This window comes from Plectropomus leopardus, chromosome 16 (assembly GCF_008729295.1).
Source record: "Plectropomus leopardus isolate mb chromosome 16, YSFRI_Pleo_2.0, whole genome shotgun sequence".
NCBI classification, from domain to species: Eukaryota; Metazoa; Chordata; class Actinopteri; order Perciformes; family Serranidae; genus Plectropomus; species Plectropomus leopardus.
In genome coordinates, this window is record NC_056478.1 from 30325037 (window position 1) to 30349182 (window position 24146).

The window sequence follows — 24146 nt, forward strand, 5'->3', positions numbered from 1 at the left end:
AAAAAGCAAAATACTAAAGATATTTATAAATATATAGTTCATTTCCCCCAGCTTTTGAAAATGATTTTTACATCCACTAATTTCTTGCAATGTGTGCCCAGGTTTTTCAAAGACATCAATTTTGCTTAGGTTTTAAAGGTTCAATACTTGTGAAGGGCGTCTGAAAGGGTTAACAGTTCTAATATTTAATGTGGTGATGCGGCTCAGGTCTGTCTGCTGTCTCTGCTGTCTGTGTATTCATTCTGTGACTACTTGTAAGACACTGAGTGAATACTCTGTTCCAACAAAACTGGGAGGCTATGTAAAGCATAAATATAAAGAAAATACAATGACTTGCAAATCTTTTATGACCTTTAGTCTCATTGAATATACGTAGTAGTTTTTTTTTTTGTAAAATAAGCACTAATACTAAATTTGAAAAAAATCACCTTTTTCTGTAGCAACACTCACTAAGCATTTGGGAGCTGAGGACACTAATTGTTAAAGTTTTTAAAGTGAAATTCTATTTTATTCTTGCTTGATGTCTGACTTCAGTTGTCCAACAGTCCGGGGTCTCTGTTGTCGTATTTTGTATGTTCCAGGTGGAGCTCAGAGCTATGCTTTGAACTTTGAGCTGATATCAGTCTGGATGGTCCTTCGCCTCTTCAGCCTGGAGGACATGATGTTCATGATTTCCAACAACAATCTGAAATGTGGACTCATCAGACCACAGCACACTTCTCCTCCTTGTGTCAGTCCATCTCAGATGAGCTCAGGTACAGAGAGGATGGTCGTGTTTCTGGATGTTGATGATCTCTGGATTTCACTTTGCATGGTAGAGTCTGAACTTACATTTGAAGATGCAGTGATGAACTGTGTTTACTGACAATGGTTTTCCAAAGAGAGTCCATGGATAAAGGGTACTAACCCTTTATGAAATCGAGTCAGTTTGTAATGCAGGGCTGCTTGAGGGGTCAAAGGTCAAAGTTGTTCAATTTTTGTTTTAAGCCTTGTCCCTTATGTGCAGAGATTTCTCTGGATTCTCTCAATTTTTTGATGATATTATGAATTGTAGATGCTGAAATCCCTAAATTCTAGACAACTGTACGTTAATTAAGTTTTTTACTGCATCTACTGCATGTCTGTCCGTCCTGAAAGAGGGATCCCTACTAAGTCGCCCTTTTTGAGGTTTCTACCATTTTTCCCTGTTATAGGGTTATTTTAGGGGGAATTTTTCCTTTGTCGTTGTGAAGGTCTAAGGACAGAGGGATGTCATATGCTGTAAAGCCCTCTGAGGCAAATTGTGATTTAAGATCATGGGCTTTATAAATAAAGTTAACTTGACTTGATTTGTTCTTAAACTGTTTATCTGCACAGTTTTTCATAAAGTGACTGTCCTTGTTTGTGAATGACTGAGCCTTAAAGGATGCCCCTTTATAATCAATAATGATACTTTAATCTTTTACCAGTCAACCAGTTTATCTACTGAATGTTCCTAACAGCTGTTTTTGTTTTTGGTTTTTTTTGAGCATTTCACAGCTTTCCCAGTCATTTGTTGCCCCTGTATAATTTTTTTTTTTTTGGAACAAGTTGCTGGCATCAAATTCACAATAAGTGTATATTTACAAATATAATAGTGTCTCTGCTCCAAGCTCCACCTAGAAGATACAGGTTTTGGAGCAACATATGCTGCCATCCAGACGACATCTTTTTCCCACTGAACATGTGTTGAGCATTATGAACACAAAATATGACAACAGAGACCCCGGACTGTTGAACAACTGAAGTCATACATCAAGCAAGAATTAAAAAGAATTTCACTTTCCTCAGTTCCCAAATGCTCAGTGAGTGTTGCTAAAGGAAAAGGTGATGTCACACAATGGTAAACATCCTCCTTTCTAAACCTTTAGGAACATGTTGTGGTCATCAAGTTTAGTATTAGGGCTTATTTTGCAAAAACAACACTAGTTATCAGTTTGAACATTAAATAGCTTGTTTTGGTGCAGTATTCAATAGAATAAAGGTCAAAAAAGATTGGCAAATCATTGCATTCTGTTTTTATTTACATTTTACACAGTGTTGGGGTTGTACATTGAAGCCTGTTTCGCTGCTGCAGCCTTTGTGGTCAATACAAATACAAAAATTGTTTCCATTAGACACAAAAACATGGAAAAATAGGGTTCTTTTAAGTTGTGTTGTTTGATTTAAAAAAAGAAAAGTCAATGTCTAATTTATATAATTCTTTAATTCTCCCTCTAATGTTCACATTCATGGCTATAGTAAAATATGATATTACAGTGGGGTACTGTGGTTGTGGGTTCAGTTTGTGTTTACTGAACTTTGCTCCAATTCTCTACACTTTGCTTTTCTTTAGCTTTAAGAACAGAAATGATTGTATTTACTGATCTTTTCAGATACTGAAGTGAGGGTATTACAGTTTGGAAGAGTCCAGAGAAGATATGAATAATGCTGCAGAGGGCTTTGCTTTTCTAAAAAAGTGAAATATTAGGTAATAATCATTTTTGTACAGTTCCTTAGATGGTTGGCAAACATGATAGATTATGTCATGCAGACCTTAATAATTCTGTGAGAATGACGGACAATAGACACTTGGTGTCCCTGTTTTGAGGAATTTTCTGATTTTTCCATTTGACTGTGAAGGACATGCCAGTTTATGTCATAACTTAAGGTTATTTGTTTATTTGACATCTTGTGTTTCTTATAATTGCACTTTAACTGAAGAAAGATCCAAAGAATGACATCCAATATTTGTGAGGACATGACAAAACTGATCCCAAGTCTGTATCAAGGCTGTTCCTCAAACACTAGAGGACAGTATTGTTCCACTAAAAGGAGTCCAGGGAGCCTGTTGACCTGCTGCTGCTCCTTCCTCTAATCGAGACTCATACTATGCAAGGTTAACACCCTTGCTGTGAATGGCCGCAAATAGAATACAATAGAAAGGAAAAAGACTTTTTTTTCTTTTGCCAATACTCAAAATGAAGCAATAGGAACAAGGGTTTTAGGAGGGATGAGGAGTTTTGGTAAGTCTGAAAGTCCAGAAAACCAATTTTACACCCATTGTGTTAAAGTAATTAAGTTCCTTAATCCTTTGAAACCTGAGCAAATTGGCATCTGTAAAAAGAAAACACAGGAAGAAAGCAATGAGCAATGAAAAAAAGAAATAAGACCAAAAAAAAAGGAAAAAGGGAAAAAAAGAAAGTTAAAAAATTTTAACATAATTTTAAACATCTAATTATGGTGATTAGGTTTTTTTTCCAGTTTTAACCCAGCTTTTTTTCCCCCTAGCTTTTTAATTAAATTAATCTCCAAAATAACACCTGAGCAAAATGGCTTGATCTCTCTCTTTTTTTTTTAAGGGTTATATGTAACGAAAAAAGAAACAACCAAAAATTTTGCTAAGAATTAGTAAAAAGTACAAGAAAATCACCTGAAAATTAGTTTCAAAGAATAAATAAATAAACAAACAAGGATAACAAGACCGTAACATGATTTAAAATATGTAAATATGATGATTGTAAATATAGTTTTTTACCCTCAAAAATTTTCCTTAGCTTTTAAAACAAACGATTTTTAAATTTCCTGCAATTTGTGGAAAATATCTAACGGAGTTGCGATTTGTTTTATTACCCATGTTTTTGAAAGAAACCACAGCAAATTTGCTCTGGATTCAAAGGTAGCAGCAGAAGAAAACTGATGTCATTCCAGATTCTAAAGGGTTAAGCTGAAAATCAGATCCTTATATGAGAAGTTAATAGTTGTTAGTGTCCCACCATCTTGAAAGCACAGTGCAGGTCCTCCTCCAGTCTGATTCTTAATCATAATAATAATAATATTTATATGTGATATGTTTAGTCCCAAAATGCAATTTTAATAGGGGAAAGCTGTGTAGTAACAAATCAGTCTTTCAGCGCAAACTACAGAGTGCAAAAAGCCGTGACTTCATCCACACACGCGTCAAAGTGCATTCAATATGATTTGAAAAGCTCGCAGTGAACCAGTCTTTCAATCTCATTTGGCCCCTTTTTTATTATACTGACACACAAAAATATATTCAATTGCACTTCTCTAATTCTTTTATTTCACAGAATGGCATGAGCTTAATAAGAAGGACATCACAGTCAAAACATTCCTGGTTACTTAGAGACACAAAGAGAGGTGCAGCGACACGGCACAGTCTGTTCTTCTCATGACGATGGCGACGCTTGAAATCTGAGTGAGCGGCTGAAAACATGATTGGTTGAGGTAACTGGGGCAGGACTCTGTGAGAGCGACGGAAACACGTCACAGTTTGTTTTGCCTCCACACCCGAGTTACGGGGATGCTGTTGAACCTGCCGCTGCGGCTGCTCCTCATGCCCAGGTAATGCCTGAGCAGCTGGTTCACTCGTTTCTGACTGTTCCACTTGCGGGCAGATTTCCGGACGCCTATGAAGCCACCATAGCGCTTTTGTAGGGGCCTCATGGAAGAGCCAATCAGCTTTCTGTATCCGTGGCGGCCTCTCTGAAAGCCGCCAAACCGTTTGGTTATGGTGACGCCCTCTGAGCCGCCGTCCTCGTCCCCCTCTAGCTGGCTGTCGCTGTCCGCATTCCTCTCCTCTCTCGGCTTCCTCTCCTCATCCACCAGGCTGAGATCCAGATCCCGCAGGCCCTCCCCCTCCTCGGAGGATTCCAGCAGTGATGAGTCATACTGGACGCTGCGCTGCTCAAAGGGTGTCTCCTCTCGCTCCCCCTCCTGGAAGCGGTCGGCGGCTGCAGACTGCAGCAGCTGACTGTCAGAGTTCAGGTCCAGAGAGGTCAGCTCCAGCTCCTCTCCTGTTCTCTTGAACAGAGCGCCTCCCTCAGAGAGCGCGGGATGCTGCGATAACTTGACGGCATGTTTACACACCTCCCACGTGAGTGAGGAGGAGACGTGACCTTTGCACTCCAACAAACACACCTGCAGAGAGGAAACAGGGATGTGTTCAGATTTAAGAGTTTACTTGGACTAATGTATTCATCCAAAGACCACGGGCTGTGCCCCTTGCAGTCTCCTTGCAGTCATTTTGTGTTGCATTGTAGTTATTTAGTGTCTCCCTGTTGTTGTTTTGCCATTTTTTGTAGTTATTTATTGTCTTTTTGTGTTGTTTTGTGTCTCTTTGCAGTTGTTAGCCAGTTTTTTAAAGTTAGTTGGGTCTCATTTTAGTTTTTGTGTTTTTTTGTAGTTAGTGCCAACTTGTGGTGGTTTTGTGTCTCCTTGAGGTTGTTTTTTGTCTCTTTATAATTGTTTTGTGTCTTTTTGTGTTGTTTTGAGTCTCTTTGTAGTTGTCAGCCAGTTTTTGTAGTTAGTTTGTGTCTCATTGTAGTTGTTTTGTGTCTTATTGTAGTTGCTTTGTGTCTCTTTATGGTTCTGTTTTGTCTCTTTACAGTTGTTTTTGTATCTCATTGTTTGTTGTTTTGTGTCTCCTTGTGATTATTTTGTGTCTCCTTTCAGTTGTTTTGTGCCTCTTTGTGGTTGTTTTGTCACTCTGTAGTGGTTTTGTGTCTCTCTCTTGTTGTTTTGTTTCTCCATGTAGTTTTTTGTGTCACTTTGTTGTTGCTTTTGTGCCTCTTTGTGGTTGTTTTGTGTTTCTTTATTTATTTCGAGTCTATTTGCAATTCCTTTGCATCTTTTTGTGGTCTTTTGTGGTATCTTTGTGGTTACTTTTTGTCTTCTTGTTGTTTTGTGCATCTTTGTAGTTATTTTGAGTCTCTCTTCTGTTGCTTTGCATCTTTTTGTGGTCTTTTTGCATCTCTTTGTGGTAATTTTGAGTCTCCTCTTGGTTGCTATATGTTAACTTGACATTTAATGATTTGCAAGTGAAGGCCAGGGGGACCGCTGACCCTTTGGGTCTGTTCAGTAATACATGTAAGCCAAAGACTAATCAAAATTTTCAAAATTCTTCAAAAATCCCCAAATATACCTTCACTCTGGTATTTTGAAACAGTATCTCACTTTTGCACTTATCACTTTAAGTGGCAACCAGTTCTAAATCCTGAGAAACAGGAAGCTGTGGATTTACTTGCTATTTAATGAGGCTGCTGAGCCTCTGGGGGTTAATATAAGAGTATTGATGCTTTCTCCTTTTGGCAACATCAAGAAAGACACGAACACGTCATTTAAAAAGTTAAATGCCCAAAGGCTGCAACATGAGGGCTTCAGGACACACATGGTGGCCATGTAAGTGCTGCTAGTTAGTGAGGCTTTAAATTTCCCACTTGCCAAAAACATATCATTTTTTTAATATTCCTCAGAAGCATAAATCCGTGACAGAATCCCTAAAACAGTCATGACACAGGATATTGGACACAGAGCATACACAGCAAAAAGCAGACTCCCAACAGCGAGGATTTAGAGAAATGCTGGTTTTGATTGAAATTGAAATATTCCCACTGACATCTTGATTATGTTGTTTTATACTTTACAATTTACCAGGATAACGTGTTGCACACCATGGCAGCGGAGCGCTGTGTGTGATCAGTTAATTATCCATCAAATTTGATCACCAGGGTTTCGATAAGTCAGTTAGTTTAATGTAGATGCTTAAAGCTGCAGTAATCAGTTTTTTTATGGCCACCTGGGAGGAAAACTCATTAACGATGTGAATATAATATGTTTGACCTACAGCCTTATTAAGTTAATATGACTAACCAATACACCATTTTGCAGTGCTGATGTACCTGAGCATGCACACTGTATGGAAACACAACTGTGGCGAAGTGCAATCGCTTGTAAAGCCATGCAAGGACATTAACCACCAAGGATCACAAAGGCTACAAAAATGCATTGAATGGTGACTGACGTCTAGATCCGTGTACTATAGAGCACTGCAGGGATGAAGTTTTTCTGTAGGCTGATGTGAAAGTTAGCTTTGCCCTGGTTTCCTCGTCAAAAAGCCTATGGGATTTTTCCATTGGATTTTGGATCATTGCAGAAAATAAGCTCTGTGGCGAAACTTGCATGTTTTGCTCAGTGAGAGAATCTTCACATATATACACCACTTTTAGGATTTTTGAAGATTAAATGCTATCACCAGAGGTAAAAAGCTTGCGTTAGGCCATAAATGAACTATACTACAGTCACATGACCTTTGAACCCTAAGCAAAATGGTACAATTTCATTGGAAAAACATGGTAAAAAGGCAATCAGCAACTTGGTAAGAAATGTTCATCAAATTGCAAGAAATCAGTAGAATTTTTCTTTTTTTTTAAAGCTAGGGAAAAATAATTAGGGAAAAGTTTGTTTGTTTATTTGTTTGTTTGTTTTACATTATATGTATGAAAAGTGCTTCATAAATAAAGTTTGATTTTATTTGATATGTACATACATTGCTAGAACATTGCAAATACCACACTTTAAGCAAATTTTATAAAGTATACATTTGATTAAGCCTAGTTCAGAGTACTTTTTTTGTACCTAGGGTCATACTTATAGCAAAAAAAGGAAACACTGTAGTTCCAGAAGTAAAAATGTACTTTTTACCTTGGAAGTGGGCTGATTATGCCAATAAAAGATCTCTGCAACTTGAGTGCAAAGTTTATAAAAAAATATTGTCTGAGGTCAGCATATCATCGATGGTGTTTGAAGCTGACGAGTGTTGCCAGGCTGACAGAGCAGTCTCTTGACCTGGATGGCTTGTGTGTGGTGGGAGTTAATGGGTGTTGTTCCTGCTGTGTTCAGCGTAAATGGAAAGTTTCTGTGCCAATATGAGATGTCCATCACTTGATAAATGTGACATCTACTTCTGTAAAAATGATTGACAGCACAAAATTGGAGGAAATTACAAATCAGTTTGAAGGACAGCAGGTAAATTAAGGCCAATTTTTTTCAGATTGGCTCTTCAACTTCTGGTAATGACATATTTGCTCTTAAAATGATATATGTGGCATTTTGGAATTGAACTTTTTATATGGAATGAATTTTGTCAGAGCTGAATCGCTGACTCTCTGTGCAGCTTTAATGACCTTCCCGTCTCGTTTTCATCACACCTGACAGTTGGGCTTTACGCCTCAATGCTAACAGTGCCATACGCAGAGGTAAGGACAAATAAAGAACATTTGAAGTTTGTGTATTTGCTCAATGTTATATGTGTTTTTGCTTGGTTTTTTTCATTGTCTTCAGTCAAAAAACTTTGAACTGCACAATGAGTTTAATTTAAGGTTATCTCTTTAAACAGATACCTGTTTATGTACACTGTAAAATCTGACATGTTGATCTAACTTGAAATAATCTCAGAAACTGATTGACTTTGAAAGGAAAAGTATATATAACTACAAATCAATTTCTAATTGTTAAATTTACTTGATATTTATCTGTATTTACTTAACTTTGTGAAGTTGTTGCAACTTAAAAATGACAAGTTAAATGACCTTGTTCTTTCTGACATAACTTGATCGTCACAAAGAGGATTTGACTAATGATGAAGTGAGGAGATCTATGCATTCTGTTATATTTACATATGTAAAAAATACAAATATGACTAGTTTGCAACCAGCAAAATACAGATAAATAGCACAGTAAACTTGGCTCACTTAAGTTACTAAAACTCAGAAAGACTGATTGAATTAAAGTTGTTATTTTTAAAGTGTTGTAATTCTGATAATTATAAATACACTGCAACATTTATTTGTTTATTTATGGGTTTAAAATACAGAGACAATGCACATTAATGAACATCACTGTAAATATGCCGGTTTAGCCAAGTTGGCTAATTTGAACTTAAATCTGTCAAGTTGATCTTACTTGACATAATCTCGGAAAACAATTGCCTTGAAAAATGTATGTAAAATAGAACTATTAATCTTCATTCATATTGACTTTATATCTTTTTTCTACTTAAATCTATTTAATTTAACTTAATTTTGTAAAGTTGTTGCAACTTAAAAATGACAAGTTAAATGACCTTGTTAGCAACTTCAGTAAACCAAGTTAGTCTGACTTAACTTTATCATCACAAAGAGGATTTGACTAATGATGAAGTTATATCTGTGAGTTCTGTTCTGTTAACATGTTGTAAAAAAAAAAATACAAATATAATTGACTAGTTTGCAACCAAAATAAAGAAAAAAAGATTTTCAAAATATCATGAAAAAAGTACAAGAAAACTAAATGAAAAAAGTAAGAAAGAAAAAGAAATCAGGGAAATGATTTGTTAAAAGTGATTAAACATTTTGAAATACCTTGTAACATCTTGAATATGTAATAATCAATAAAAATATAGTCTTTCCTATTATTTTCTTTCTTCCCTTCACAATTTTCCCTAGCTTTTTAAAAATAATTTTCTAAATCTATTAATTTCTTGCAGTCTGTGGAACATTTCTTACCAAGTTTCTCATTGCCTTTTTTCACGTTTTTTAAAAAGAAATTATATCAATTTGCTCAGAGTTCAAAGGTTTAATTACTTGGGATTACTTGGCATCAGAAAGAAGAAAAGTGATGCTGCTTCAGCTTTTAAAGGGTTAAAATAAGACTGAATACATCATTTATACCCTTAAACACTGAAAACCTGAGTGTATTACTTTTTCTCCCAAGGGTAAAAAGACTACTGCTGCCACACTGCAGAGACTTATGTGCAGACATCCCTTTCCTCTCTCGTTCCTTAAACCCTGGAGCCCTCTGAGTTAAATTTCAGTTTGAGGTAAAAGGCAAATCCCATTTACTCGTCAAATCTGGCACAAATGAGATAACTTGCATTGTTATCGGAAAACCTGCTCACATCAAAGGGATGAGAGGAGAGGGAGTTCCGCTGTGAATCTATCAACGGAAATTAATTATCCGTCTTAAATGAAATGAGCACACCAGGGGATTCTCCACGTCAAATCAATGGAGCAATCTAAAGGAGTTTATAAGTGAGAGGACGTGTGTGTGTGTGTGTGTGCGTGTGTGTGTGTGTGCGCGCGCGCATGCACGCAGTCATGTGTTTATATACTTGTGAGGGCCAAGGATGAAAAGTTGTGAGATCCCTCCATAGTAAGGCTGTATTTTGTCAGAGTATGGTTAAGTGTTGATACTTAAAGGGACAGTTCACCCAAAAATGAAAATTCAGTCATTATCTACTCCTCCTCAAGTCGGGTGAAGTTTTTTAGTCCATAAAACACTGCCAGAGTTTCACAGGGAAAAGGCGTTGCAGTAATTTTCCGAACAATTAAAGCAAATGGGGACCAGAATGTCTACATACTGCTCGTCTGAAGTCCGACATGCCAGGTTGTTAATGTTAATTGATAAATGTCACTGGCATCATGTTTTTTTAGCCTTGTTGTTGCCTGTAGTGCGGAGTTGTATGTTTTTCAAAAATGTATGCCTTTTATTTTTGTTGTCGTTTTCACAGTGTTTGCAGTGTCTGAGGAAACCAAGATGAGAGCGAATAAATCAACAGAAAACCTCAGAATGAAGCATGGTCATCCATTCTTTGGACCAGTGCAGCTACTTATCACTTTAAATATGTCAAGGTTAGACTCCTTACATTACTCTGGCTGGTTATATTTGTCACATGTTCTGCCCTCTGTCAAATAAAATCATTGAAACACAATTATGATACCACTGTAGTTGGGTTAAGGTGAAGAGAGTCCTCACTTTTGGGGCTCCTGCAATGGGATGGACAAATCAGGAGTGGTCAGGGTCACCCTGGAAATCTAACTGACCTCCTGCTGGTGGCTGTACATGCTACACATGTTAATGCTGCAATCATTAAACTGGCACGTTATCTCACAAGAGCATCTGGGATCCTGATGTGACTTTAACAAAAAGGATGTCCAGTCACACTGACTGACTGCATCACACATGTAAACCAAAAGGAAACATGATGTATTTTTAAGCAGATGGTAAATGCAACATGTTCTCATCCCAAGTCGTCACATGTTGCAGCTTTGTAGTGGACTTTTATGTCTGCATATTAAGTTTTAGGTATCCTTCTGGATCTGCTGTTGACATTCAGGGATGGCACTACCATGATGTCAACACAAGCATATAGTGGGATGATGCTGCATGTGGTTATGTTTAGACAACAACAGCAATATTCCATTGCAGTTATATTTCATATAACTGCAATGGAAACACTTTTTTGGCTTTTCTAGATGCTATGGCTATGTGCTTGTCAGTAGGAACTGACTCTACCACTCTTCCTAAAGTTTCGTCCTTTTTTTTCCCTGTTACAGGGGTTCTTTTTCGGGAGTTTGTCTTGGGTGATGTGAGGGTCTAAGGACAGAGGGATGTCATCACTGTAAAGACCTCTGAGGCAAACCATGTTTTGTGATAATGAGCTCTATCAATAAGCTTGACTTGACTTGAATCCCTCATGATGCAGCAAGAGCTACAAGAGGTGTTATTGCATCACATAACTCTTCAAAAGTTGAGCGAATCACCCGGAAGTTTTGAATCCACAATACCTCTGTGAAATTATGGACTATCACCTCCCAGGAATCCCTCGTACGTGGCCGCTCCCACGTATTAGGGGCTTGCCTTTCCTTTATGGCTCCATAACATGCCTACATGGCCTTGGATTGAAAGTAATGACGGCTAGTGTGGCGGCTGACATAGAAATAAAGCTGCTAATGTTTTGAATATCCGGCGCCATGCTTCTTAGAATGTTATTGCCAGAGGAGAAGTCGCATAACAGGCCATCTCGCAATTGTCTTTTATCAACATTTCGAAAATGTCGCAAGTTTTGTGCAAATCTGTAATAGAGATCTGCCAAGAGATGATTGGCAGAAGGATAAACAAATGCTGGCATTGACCTTTAAGATGAGCATTATGCAGTGAGCAGTAAGCGGAGGGGATGATACCATGAAATGCCTGATGTGTGTGTATGCACGTCTTCATGAATGTGTAGGTGCGTGCGCTACTAAATCACTGGGTCCTGACATTATAACAAACACCGCTGGCTTCACACACACTCTTTCAGTCTGGAGTGGGAAACAATGGGATTTCTCAGTGGATTCCATCTGTGGCTCGATAGGAAGGCGGCTAACACAATGAGAAGCTGATAAAATGTGTCAGTCACCGATGTAAGCCTGGGCTCATGATACTGAGCAGCAGTCAATTACAGAGTTCCATTACAACTCCCAAAAAGGTCCCAGCTGTCTTTCTCTGCATCATTATCAGCTAAATTAGCCGTCCTACAGCTATTCATGGACGCCCACAGACTATTTTTACCCGCTGACGTGCCTCGCACTGTTTGGAGATGAGATTGTGTTCTGCACTGAAGTTTTGGTTTGAATCTGGAGTGCAGTCGTATTCTGTCAGTGCAGAGGCTGCTGTCTTTACAGTGGTCACGAAGCACTGCACAAGTGCTGTAGATCCTCACACATGCAAATAATCCCCCTCTACAGTAAAAACAGAAATAATACCAATTTTGTCTGTTTGAAATGAATCTCCAAAAAAACTCTTGAGAACTAAAAAACAAACAAACAAAAAAACAGTGTGTTTTTTTTTCTTTCAACTCCCTTTAACTCTTTAAAACCTGAACAAACTGGCTTAATTTCTTTAAAAAAAAAAAAAAATTGTGAAGAAGACGAGTGATGAAAAAAGAAAGGACTCAAAATTTTGTGAGAAATTAGAAAAAAAAAAGTATGAGGAAATTGCCTAAAATTTGTTTCAAAAAACAATTAATAAAAATAAAATTAAAAAAATGGCAAACAATACTGTACCATAATTCTTAAAAAAAACTATTTTTTTGCACTCTATGATGTAATTACGTATTTTTAACCAATTATGTTCCACAATGTGGTGTTATGAGTTTGTAATCAGTTCATGTATTTCTATGAGATTATGTTGTATAAGTACAGTGTCTTTTTAGACACTAGAGGGTGCTACTGTGAGAAATATCCCTATACAGTAAGAAATGTCTTGAACATCCAAAAATCCTGAAATTATAATGTGTAAGTCTAAGTATGTGTTAACAACATGCATAATGTGACACAGTACCTTTTTAGACACTAGATGGCGCTTCTGATAGAACTTTCCCTATACAGCAAGGAATTTCTTATTTTTTACCCCACTATATTTCTTATTTATGTCCTTTTTCTTCTTTTTTCATTTTTTATTTTAGTAAATTTTATCTTGTTTTTGTCTTCCTTTTCCACTTTTGTAGTTTACAACTTAATATATATATATATACTTTGGGCCACTGCTTGAAAAAAAAAAATTCTGCCTACATGTCTCATATATACAGGCGGACAAAGTGTAAAGATTATTATCAAACAAGGCATTACGCAGGAGCTCTTATCATTATTGAAAATAACTTGCTCAGACAAACACAAACACACCTCTGTCAGTGTGCTGAAGGCTTAGTGCTGCCATACCCACGCTGACACACACACACACACACACACACACACCCCAGTGTTGACAAGGCATTTGTTCTTATCAACAGTGACTCACAACTACAAACAGTGACACACACACACACACACACACACACACACACACACACACACACACACACAAACACTCACCATGGTGTTGAAGGCTTGCTGCAGCTGTTGCTGCTGCAGGAGCAGACCGCAGGCCACACACTCCTCCTGGCAGTCACTGCGTCCAGGGGTGAAGAGACATGCCAGCAGCACCAGCAGGTACCACAGAGGGATCTTCATCTCTCAGGACAGCCAACACAGGCAGGGACACACAGGAGCCCAGTAGGTACGAGACACAAGTCCGAAACGAGGGTCAGCAGCTGGGAGCTGAAGCCTGTGGGCTGTGGGTCCAGTCTGCAGGGAAAAAGCAGTTACAGGAACATTGCGTCAATTCCAGTTTATAGGAATCATTAGCTGGATTTGGGCGGTCAGTGGAAGCGTTGGTGGTGGGAGAGTGCTCAGCCAACACCCAGAGATGGACAGTGTGGGTGGGATGGAGAGAGAGCACAACCTGAGGCAGTAAATGAAAAAATGGGTATTTTCCTGTGGGCAGGAAGCAGCCACTATAGCAGGGATGCTCAATTTATGGTCCGTGGGCCAAATTAATAATAGTGAAGAATGCTGGTTGGAGGGGCCCCCCTGTGAATCTTTGCCTCGGGCCCCAACAGACTTTGGAATGGCCACTGCATGAAATCCTAGAAATGTTCTAAAACCCTACAAATGTTCTAAAATCTTGTAAACGTCGTAAAATCCTAGAAACATCCTAAAACCCTACAAGCTAAAGCCTAGAAATGTCCTAAAATCTTAGAAAAATCCTAAAACCCTGTAAATGTTCTAAAATCTTAGAAATGTCCTCAAACCCTACAATTTTGTTCTAAAATCTTAGAGCCGTCCTAAAATCCTAGAAATGTCCTCAAACCCTACAATTTTTTCTAAAATCTTAGAGCCGTCCTAAAATCCTAGAAACATTCTAAAACCCTACTAATGTCCTAAAAATGCAAAAATGTGCTAAAATCCTAGGAATGTAGAAAAAAATCCTTGAAATGTCCTTTAAATCCCAGAAATGTCCTAAAATCCTAGAATCTTCCTAAAATCCGAGCAACGTCTTAAAATCACAGAAATGTCCTAAAATCCTAATTATGTCCTAAAATCCTAGAAACCTCCTCAAGCCCTAAAAATGCTATAAAATCTTGGAAACGTCCTGAAATCCTAGAAACATTCTTAAACCCTACAAATGTTCTAAAATCCTAGGAATGTCCCAAAATCCTTAAAACATCCTTTAAATCCCAGAAATGTCCTACAACCATAGAAATGTCCTAAAATCCTTGAAATGTCCTAAAATCCCAGAAACGTGCTAAAATCCACAAGATGTCATAAAATCCCAGAAACGTCCTAAAATCCGAGCAACATCTTATAATCCTGGAAACATTCTAAAAATCCTAAAAACAATAAACATCGTAAAATCCAAGAAATGTCCTAAAATCTGAGAAATGGAAAAACATGTATGGGGCTGCTAAATTGGTCCCTGGCCTCCTGTCATTTTGCAAAAGTGGCCCCCAAGCAAAGTGAGTTGAGTATCCCTATCGGCTGCAGGGGTGAGTCACTGAAAGAGATCACACAGCACAAGTTGGAGATTTTGTACAAGTTGATCTGTGTTTGCAGACATCAGGGGCTGTGAACCAGGTGCACACTGTTTGTTGCGTGACCTCCACTCCCTGACCTCCATCTATTTTGTTACTCACCACTATATTGCCCAATAACACCAAGATTGCAAAGAAAAAACAGCCTCTCACAACATCAGAGATTGCTTTTAGCCCGAGACTGCTGCCTTCACATGTGGCCTCTGCATGTTTATGAACCAAGGTCATGCCCAGATGACCCAACCTATTCCTGTCCTCTATGCCATTCCCACTCAGCTATAGGAAATTATGAAATATTAATTCATTTCATAAACACTTCAGTAACTTTAAGGTTCCCTGTAGAGTTTTAGACTTCTAGTCATGCTTTGGTGTTGTTTATCTATGAGTAATATATATATTTATATACATACATAAAAAGGCTGAATAAACCCAGTAAGCTCTACCTTTCCATCACAAAACAACAGACTGACAGATTTATCAACCAGCTGGTGAAACATAGTGAAGCATTTAGCAGGTAAAAAGCCTTGTAATTCCCCCAGGAGCTGGTCACTAAACAAAGAGCCAAGAGAAGAAAATTCGCCAGGTGGACACAAACACGACTCCAAATGAGTGCTAATGTTGCTCCGTATGTGCTTAATGTGTTGAATTAGCAGCTGTTGGCTAACAAGTGTGCCATATCAAGTTAAAAGATGATATCAGTGAAGTGTTCGCGCTGCCTCCATGTGGCCAAAATTGTTAATGCAGGTTACCAGTAGTAATAGCAGTGGCTGTCCAAAAGGCCATGATGAGTACTTATTCTGAATAAAAACAGTGGAGCATCAGCGGGATTGAACATAGGCGACATCATGCAAAGTGGATTTGTACATATCCAACAAAGCTAAAAGATGAGAAGACTTTACTCCTTTGAAACCTGGGTAAACTGGCTTGATTTCTTTCAAAAACATGGGAATGTCATGATTTGTGGTTTTGTGTGATATTGTGGTCTTTGTTTGAGGTGTTTTCTGTTTTTGTTTTCCATGTTTTTAGTTACTTATGAAGGCTGTACTACAAAGCCAGACTAGTGCCTTAGCGAGGTCTGTTGAGTTTAAAGCCACAGTTTCCTGTACTACGAAGCTGGCTCTCTGTTAACCTGGCTAGATCGCCACCATTTAACCTTGATGGGAGCAGGTTATGTTCTGAGTTTTAGGAGCATCACTCTATAACCAATGTCAGCGGAAGAGCCGAAAATGTTTGATACAACTTGTTGAGCCGTAATGTTACATAAATGCCTCTGAAAAGTTCTGCAGTTACAATATTGCTCTATGCATTACAACGCTTTTTTCCCCGCACAGGAGCCTGCAGTTTATCAGTGATACATAAAATCTGAGACAGAATATCGTTTACCTTATTTATCATGACTCTCACTGAACTACTGAAGGTGCGTGTGGTATTTTCTGGTTGATTTGTCCACAGTGGCTCTAAAAAAAGCTTCTTTAAAACCAATGATGCCACAAACCTAAAGACATAATACCAAAAACTGTTATAGTGGGAGTCCATTAATGCATAATGTTTCAAGGCAACATTTGCATTTTAGTAATTTTCTGTTAATTAATTTTCTAATTAAAAACATTAAACAATTAAAAAACGAAACTTTACTCATCTAATATTGTGAATCCATTTTTTAAAATATTTTAAAATGACAGAAAAAGATGTTGTTGGACCATTTTTGTGGAGGGGGTTAATGGGGCTGAACCAATGGAGGAAGGCCCCGAAAAAGGGACTCAACATGGCCTCCAGAAAGTCATGTTACAGTAGATACTGTGCTAGTGGTTTCCTTGGGTCCCTGGCTCTTCTTTTTTTAAAGTACCGCAACATAATTGAGGATGTATTTTGTGAATTTAAACAGCAAGAAATAGTTACCTCAAAGCAATTTTAATATTTGAACTGAAATCTACATTTATAGGAATAAGAACAATGTTATTCAGGATGAGAAATGCTTCCAGTTTTTCTGTTGACCCACACATACGGTCAAACAGAATTCACACCGGTAATGTTTTCACTGGTCAGATGAAGACAACATGGTCAAAGGGACAGCTGGTGGGGACACAGCCCCTCAGTGAAGACATCATATTGATGATGTTGAATGAAAATCTTTGACAATACACAGAGTGGGTGTTGTATTGATGGCTACACTGATGTAAAAACAAATAAATGAGTGGGAACCAGTACGGCGTGACCATTTCCACTGTTGCACATTACCACTCGTAGTCAATAGCATATGAAACAGGTGGAGTGTGACTCTGGCCCATTTAGAAATATATAAATGGCTGTATGGGAAATCATTAGAGGGACCTGTTTGTTTGCCTTGCTTGGATGTTTTGTGCAATGATCATTTGCTAGCCTGCTGACTAAGCCCATTTGATGTTATGTTCTCCCTTAAGTGACCCCCACTAACTAAGTTGAACAAATGAGTAGAGCAGTGCAGCGTTAAGTGATGCTGCAGGCCCCGGATGTACGCCGCGGCATCACAAAGATGTGCCTCTCACATTAATAATATTCTATTAATAAGAGGAGCGGTGAGCTTTTCGCAAACACTTTTACTGATGAGAAGTCGTGCAGTGTGTGTCAGAAGCTTTATAATTAGCCAATGGATGTCCATTTGTTTGCCTTCACACATTCATGTTAGAATACTGTGATTTAAGCTTTTAGCTAAACAATACGTGGACAGCATTAGATCATCGCAGGTACTAAAACACATTATCAGTGTCCTGCAGAAATCCATATATCTCATAAAGCTTTAGAACTTTTATTCCCATCAAACAAAACTGTTTGTACGTATTTTCTAACATTTGTTTTGGAAGTATTTTTACCTCAGCTTAAGAGGTTATGTTTTCCGTACTATATGTTAGGATTATGGAAACACTACTGGCCTGAAACCTAGTTTGACATCACTTTTCTTGTGCTGCCTTAAGATGTCTTTCACAGGCTTTTTAACCCTTTGAAACTTGATTTTTTTGAAATCATGGGGAAAACTGTAATGAAACTTGGCAAGGAATGTCTGTGCAAGAATGCAAACTGCAAGAAATTAGTCAGAGGTGACAAAGAAAATGACTTAAAAATGACCTAGAAATTAGTTTAAGGGAAAAGAGAAAGGGGTACCAATTATGACAAATTATCAGTTAACTACAGAAAAATGTCCAGAAAATATTGCCTTTATTTATTGCCTTTTCGCCATGTTTTTGAAGTACATGGCTAAAAGGCCATTTGCTAATTTTGGGGGCATTCCCTTTTTCATCGCTCATTGACTTTTTCCCATGTTTGTGAAAGACATCAAGCCAAGTTGCTTAGGGTTAAAACATGTTCAGTGTGACAGCACCAGCACAGGGCGCTCTCCTGTTAGTGGGATGTGTAAGTGTGCTATGTGGCGACAAGAGGTGTGCAAACACATCAGAGTCATAACTAAACACTGAGCAAGAACAGTCACTTTAACCCATTCTGTGTCAATGAGTTGACCAATACAAATCATTGCAACCAGCTCACAATGACAGCCAAACACGTCAAGGCCACAGACCGATGACAGTGTAGCCCATTAACACTTAATATCATGGTCAGTTGTTTCTCACTAACAACAAGACACAGCATGGTTACTCATTTCCTCAGCCTTTAGAAAGATACAAATTACACTCCTGCCAATTCACCAAAAGCCACAAGCGGAAAAATAAACAAATCTGTAGGCTCATTAAAATGAAGGAATAAATGCAGCTTAACTCATTGAGGAAATATGGTAAAGTTTAGTTACATTTCCTGGATAAATTCAATCGACATGGATTCACAATCAGACGGAGGTCATTTGAAAGGTTTATTTTTTGCATGTGTCTCCAGAAACATAGTATACTGACTGAAGGGGCACTTAAAAAAAACAACAAGAAAAAGCAAATTGAATTTTTCCATTGGATTTTTTGTTAAATGCAGAAAATAATCTCCATGCCTTAGCGCAAACACCAGAAGAAAAAAGTAAAAAGGCTAAAACAAACTACACTACAGTCATCTGATTTAAATGTCACCACCTCTACGAGGCAGTAAAGCCGTGTTCAGGATGATGACTTTCTGTAGTCTACTTTAGCCACTTCTTAGCAACTGCCTTTTTAAGACACATAAAAGCTTCAGAGGTCACAGTGGGGTATTTCATGTTATAGAATAAAATGTGAAAGTCAACTTGGTAAGAAATGTTCATCAAATTGCAAGAAATTTGTAGATGTAGAAAGTTATGTTTTAAAAAGCAAGGGAAAAATGTCCAGGGGAAAAAGAAAAATTCTTGGGAAAAACTATATTTATAATTATCATGCTTACATATTTAAGATTATGTTACAAATTATATAATTTTTAGCGCATTTTAAGTGTTGTTTGCCTTGTTTGTTTTTTGTTTGTTTGGGGGTTTTTTTTTGCCTTTTTCCCCCATATTTTATCATTATTATTCGTTTTTTTTCAGGTAATTATCTTGTACTTTTTTTTAATCATTTCTTGTTACTTTTAATGTCATGTCTTATTTTGCATTCAGCATTCTGTACTCTCATTAAGCCACTTGTTAGCACAAGCGGACACATAAAAGCTTCAAAGTTAACAGTGGGGTATTTACTGACGTATTTTATGTCATATAACAAAATGTGAAATTCTCAAAATGAAATGCTAACCGCAGACCTTATTTCAGGCTTTTAACCTAAAACATATTTAAAAAAAAACTCTGAGACGAATGAAGAGGAAGTGCTGAAATGACAACTCATATTCTGGCTTTTGTATGAAGTAGGGGTCGACAGATTATCACCCTGGCTGATTATTGGGGCCAATATTTGACATTTTGCCAATTATCCATATCGGCATTTTATTTTAATGATTGCAGATAAAATGTATTCATTAAAATGTGCAAAGAAAGTGTCAGCATGGGAGGAAGTTTTACTTTGTAAAACCTCAGGGAACGATTTTTTTATGTACATTTTTTAAATTAAAATGTTCACTTGATTTTATAAAAACTTGCTGTGTAAGATGTTTGATAGTATGAGTTTTCTGTCAAGACTTCTGAAGGACTGAGACACCTGTTGAAGATTCAATCAGCACACGTTTAATATGAGTAAAAGTATACAATTAAAATTACAATTACAACAAACATGTACAACAATAAATGAGTACAACATAAATGAAGATGAGTACAAAGATGAACTAAAATGAAGACTACAAATGAGGACAAGTACAACAAAGACAAGTGCTCGGGTCAGCCCAGACAGAGACAAGACTAAACGCAGACTAACTGAGACAGAACATAGAAAGCTGGCTGACACCGATCACATGGAAAGGCAGTATTATTTATACAATGCTGTGAGGTAGATGGTAGGTATCAATTACTAACATGTCAGGTACTAGACTTCTTTTGAGGAATGAGGCATGTATTTCTCTTGCTAAATTTAGCAACATATATAGGTAGCTCGTTACTTGAGGTAGACATAGAGTCTCGAACTCACTATGGAGGACGCATAATCATAAAAATACATACTAACAATGTTGAACGTTTCAGTTTTTTTCAGCTTTAATTCTACATTTGCTAAAGGCATACAAACAAAGTTTTGTGTTTGTTATATTCCAAATTCTTTTTTCATTCATGTTGTAAATGCCAACGGTTCCAAATACCAGTTGTTGGTCTTATTAGCCACTAATTATCGGTATCGGCCCTGAAATCCAATATCGGTCGACCCCTAGTATGAAGTCTGAGATACTCTTTGTGTAAGCTGCTCCAGAGATTACTTGAATGTGGTTATGTTAGTTACTTTTGAGCTTTACCACCATCTATAGGATTTGATTTGGATAGTAGTATTGACAGCCACTTCCAGGCTGTGTATCTTTGAGGTCTCACTGCAGACATAGTTTTTTCCTATAATGCAGTGCATAAAGCAAGTTTCAATTCATCTGCCTTAGTTCTGGGATCAAATCATCAGTGTGCTTCAGTTAATACTGCACATTCAGTGCAGCCAATTGGAAAAGCATATAGAGCAAAGCAATGATCTGCTGGTGTCAATGTGAGCAGCTGTCTTTTTTTCCACAGAGAATAAATCAACATGTTGGAAAGTGAATAAGGCAGAGCTCATATATCATGCACTGAAGCACTCCTTTAACACTGGCATTCATTATGAATAAGTGTTTCTCTTCTGCAAAATAATCATACAAATACAGATTATCAGCCTGGCTGATTACTGGGGCCGATATTTGGCATTTTGCCATTTATCTGTATTGGCCTTTTATTTTAATGATCGCTGTTAAAATTAATAAATTAAAAATTGCAAAGAAAGTGTCAGCATGGGAGGAATTTTTACTTTGTAAAGCCTCAGGGAACTATTTTTATTTATGCTTTCTTTGATCTAAATTTTCACTTCACTTTATAAAGAAAGTTGCTGGGAACTCGCTGTACATGATGCTGAACATTTCAGTTTTGATAAGACATTTGCTAAAGGCATTTAAACAAAACCACAAAATGTCTCCATACTGCTCGTCCCAAGTATTCCAAGAGTCCTGAAGCCCAGACGTGCCAAGTTATTTTGAAAAACATCTCTAGCGTCATGTTTTTAGTCCAGTGTGGGAGCCGCGTTCACCCATGCGCATGCAAGAGACCAACGAGAGCTCGCAGAAGCCTCCCCCACACACACAGGGTTCAGGCTCACCATAAGCGCATGCTCCCATTAATTTTATATTGGAAGCGACTGATTCTCTGAACAAGGCATGCTGAGATACCGCAATGGCGCGATGAGAGGGAGTGACAATTTCAAAACTTCAGACAGTGCTTGTGATCAACACAGCCACTCAATCTGCAGCTCCAGTGACTTTCTAAGCAACTATGTATAAATCCAGGAAATACTAAAGTAAAACTTTGTCAGGTGGAGAAGGGGGTGGAGGATTGTGGATGAATACAAGCAGCCGGTGGGGCAGGGTGGAAGCGAATTGAGGTGAACTGGTCACGTATAGTGGGCATGCACCGTGCTACAGAGAGAAATGGAGTTTGCGGAGTTAGCAGCAAGCAACAAGTCCAAACAAGTCGCTTTGTCAGATATAAAGTTACTCTGTGTGTGTGTGTGTGTGTGTGTGTGTTTACAATTGTAAAGACAATTGTAAAGACGCCAAGAATGACTTGCTCCTCTAATAACAGTCATTGATTGTGGGTGTGTGGGTGGGTGATGAAGTGAATGCTTATGTCATCAGCATGCAATCTTTGGTAGATGCGGTGGTTTTTGGGTGCCCCCTGTGGGTGGTATTATGTGAGGAATGTCATGAAATCCATCGCACAGATGAGGTGACGTAACGACATCATTTTACTTATGAACTGTTTGTAGTTGAGTGTTATTCATCCCCAGTCAGAAATCAATTAAGCTATAATCATTCTCATCAAAATTTGTTGAGAATTATTAAAACGTCTGTGCCGCAATTGTGTTTATACATGCTCTGTTAAAAAGCGGCCATCCATCATGGCATAAGACAGACAAAAATGAAGAGAGGGAAAACTCAGAAGAACAGGGGACGAGAAAGAGACATGATGGAGATGAGAGAGGTAATGTCTCCACTGTTCATACCATCAGCATTATGTTCCTGTTAAAACTGACTGTTCGTGACTTTACCTTGTCAAACATGTGTGTGTGTGTGTTTGTATATATATATATATATAATTTTAACTATATTTATATAGATATATATATATATATATATATCTTCGGATTTTATTCAGATCAAGGAAATTAAAAATTTTACATTCAAACAAATGGGCAAAATGATCAAACAAATGTGTGACTCGTAGATGTTGTTTTCAAAGCTAAACTCTACCACACGCACAGAAAGGCACACTCATCTGCTGCAGAGCCATGTACATAGCTCTGCTCTTTTGGCAATAAGAAAACAGCATATAGTCTATTTTTACCATACATGCACTAATTATGGTAGAAAAGGCTATATTACTGATCTAGTGACTAAGAACATGATTCTGGAGTCATTATGTTGATGTAGATAACCAGTGATGTGTAATAATCAACATTTTTAGATGCACCCTCATGTCTTGGTTATCACACTTTCCTTGGCATGCATGGATTATTGTGCCGAGGAACTTTTTATCAACCGGGGGCTAGAAAGAGTCCTAACTTCTCCATATCTCAATAATGTCAAATGGAAAGTGTGCCCTTCACATCTGTGACACTTTGAGCCATGAACCTGCACACTCCTCTCTCTGCTCTATTCCAGTAATGACACACTTCTTGGTCTCCATATTTCAACCGGTCCATTTTAACCGCCCTTGCCTATAAATTTGCATACTATTTCAGCTATCTTTAACATTTCATATCATTTGCATAATCTATCTGACAAAGCTGGCAGTTGACTGGGTGCAGGGGGCTGATGTATGGTGTACTGTACATGGATAAAATGGTCACTGGGAGAGGGAGGTCACACAGCAGGCCCCCCCACAGAACCAAGAACACCGAATATGTCCAGGAGGAGCTCATTACAGTCAGAGCTGCATTTGATCTTCGTCATTCACATATATAAACAGCCTTGCCCTCCCAAATGAATGCTGGCATTAAAAGCAAAACGAAAAATGGACTATAACGAAGGGACTGATGTCCCCCTACTTTCAGACAGCTCATTCCATCTTGCACAAATGAATGCTTTTACACAGTTCTTTCCAAAACAAATCTACTGTTTTATGCTTCCATTAGAGTTAACTAAGACCCTGAAAATGTTATGGGGTTTCAGGATAAAATGTTTTTTCCATTTCAGTCACACAGGAAGCAATCACAGCATTCATAAACTGACTCATGCATTTAGTTTTGTTTACTGAGTCCTTTTTTGTACGGGTCTGAAATACATGAGAGCAGGGAAATGTGGGTTCATGCTGCATAACTGGATTTTAAACCCTCAAATCTAGAAGAGGGTACAAAGAAAATAATAATTATTTGAAACCTGGAGCCATCTCACTGAGGCCTTTCACAACTATTTAAACCTTTGAACTCTGTGATTTCTTTCAAAAACACGGGGAGGGAAATCTCTCAGCCACTTGGTTTTTGATTGAAGATGTAGACTAAAAGAATTAAAGAAAAAAAACACTAGGGAAAAAAAGAAAAAAAATCTGGGAAAAGTT

The 24146-nt window shown here is 37.9% G+C and overlaps 1 protein-coding gene across 1 annotated transcript; it reads right to left on the minus strand.

Annotated features, from left to right (window-relative positions):
- Positions 1-4024: 4024 nt before the first annotated feature.
- pnocb (prepronociceptin b) lies at positions 4025-13607 on the minus strand. The gene is made up of 2 exons (XM_042504106.1): positions 13470-13607; positions 4025-4938 (listed from the first exon to the last, which is right to left on the minus strand). The coding sequence occupies exons 1-2, from the start codon at positions 13605-13607 to the stop codon at positions 4285-4287; spliced, it is 792 nt and encodes a 263-aa protein (XP_042360040.1). The 3' UTR covers positions 4025-4284.
- Positions 13608-24146: the final 10539 nt, after the last annotated feature.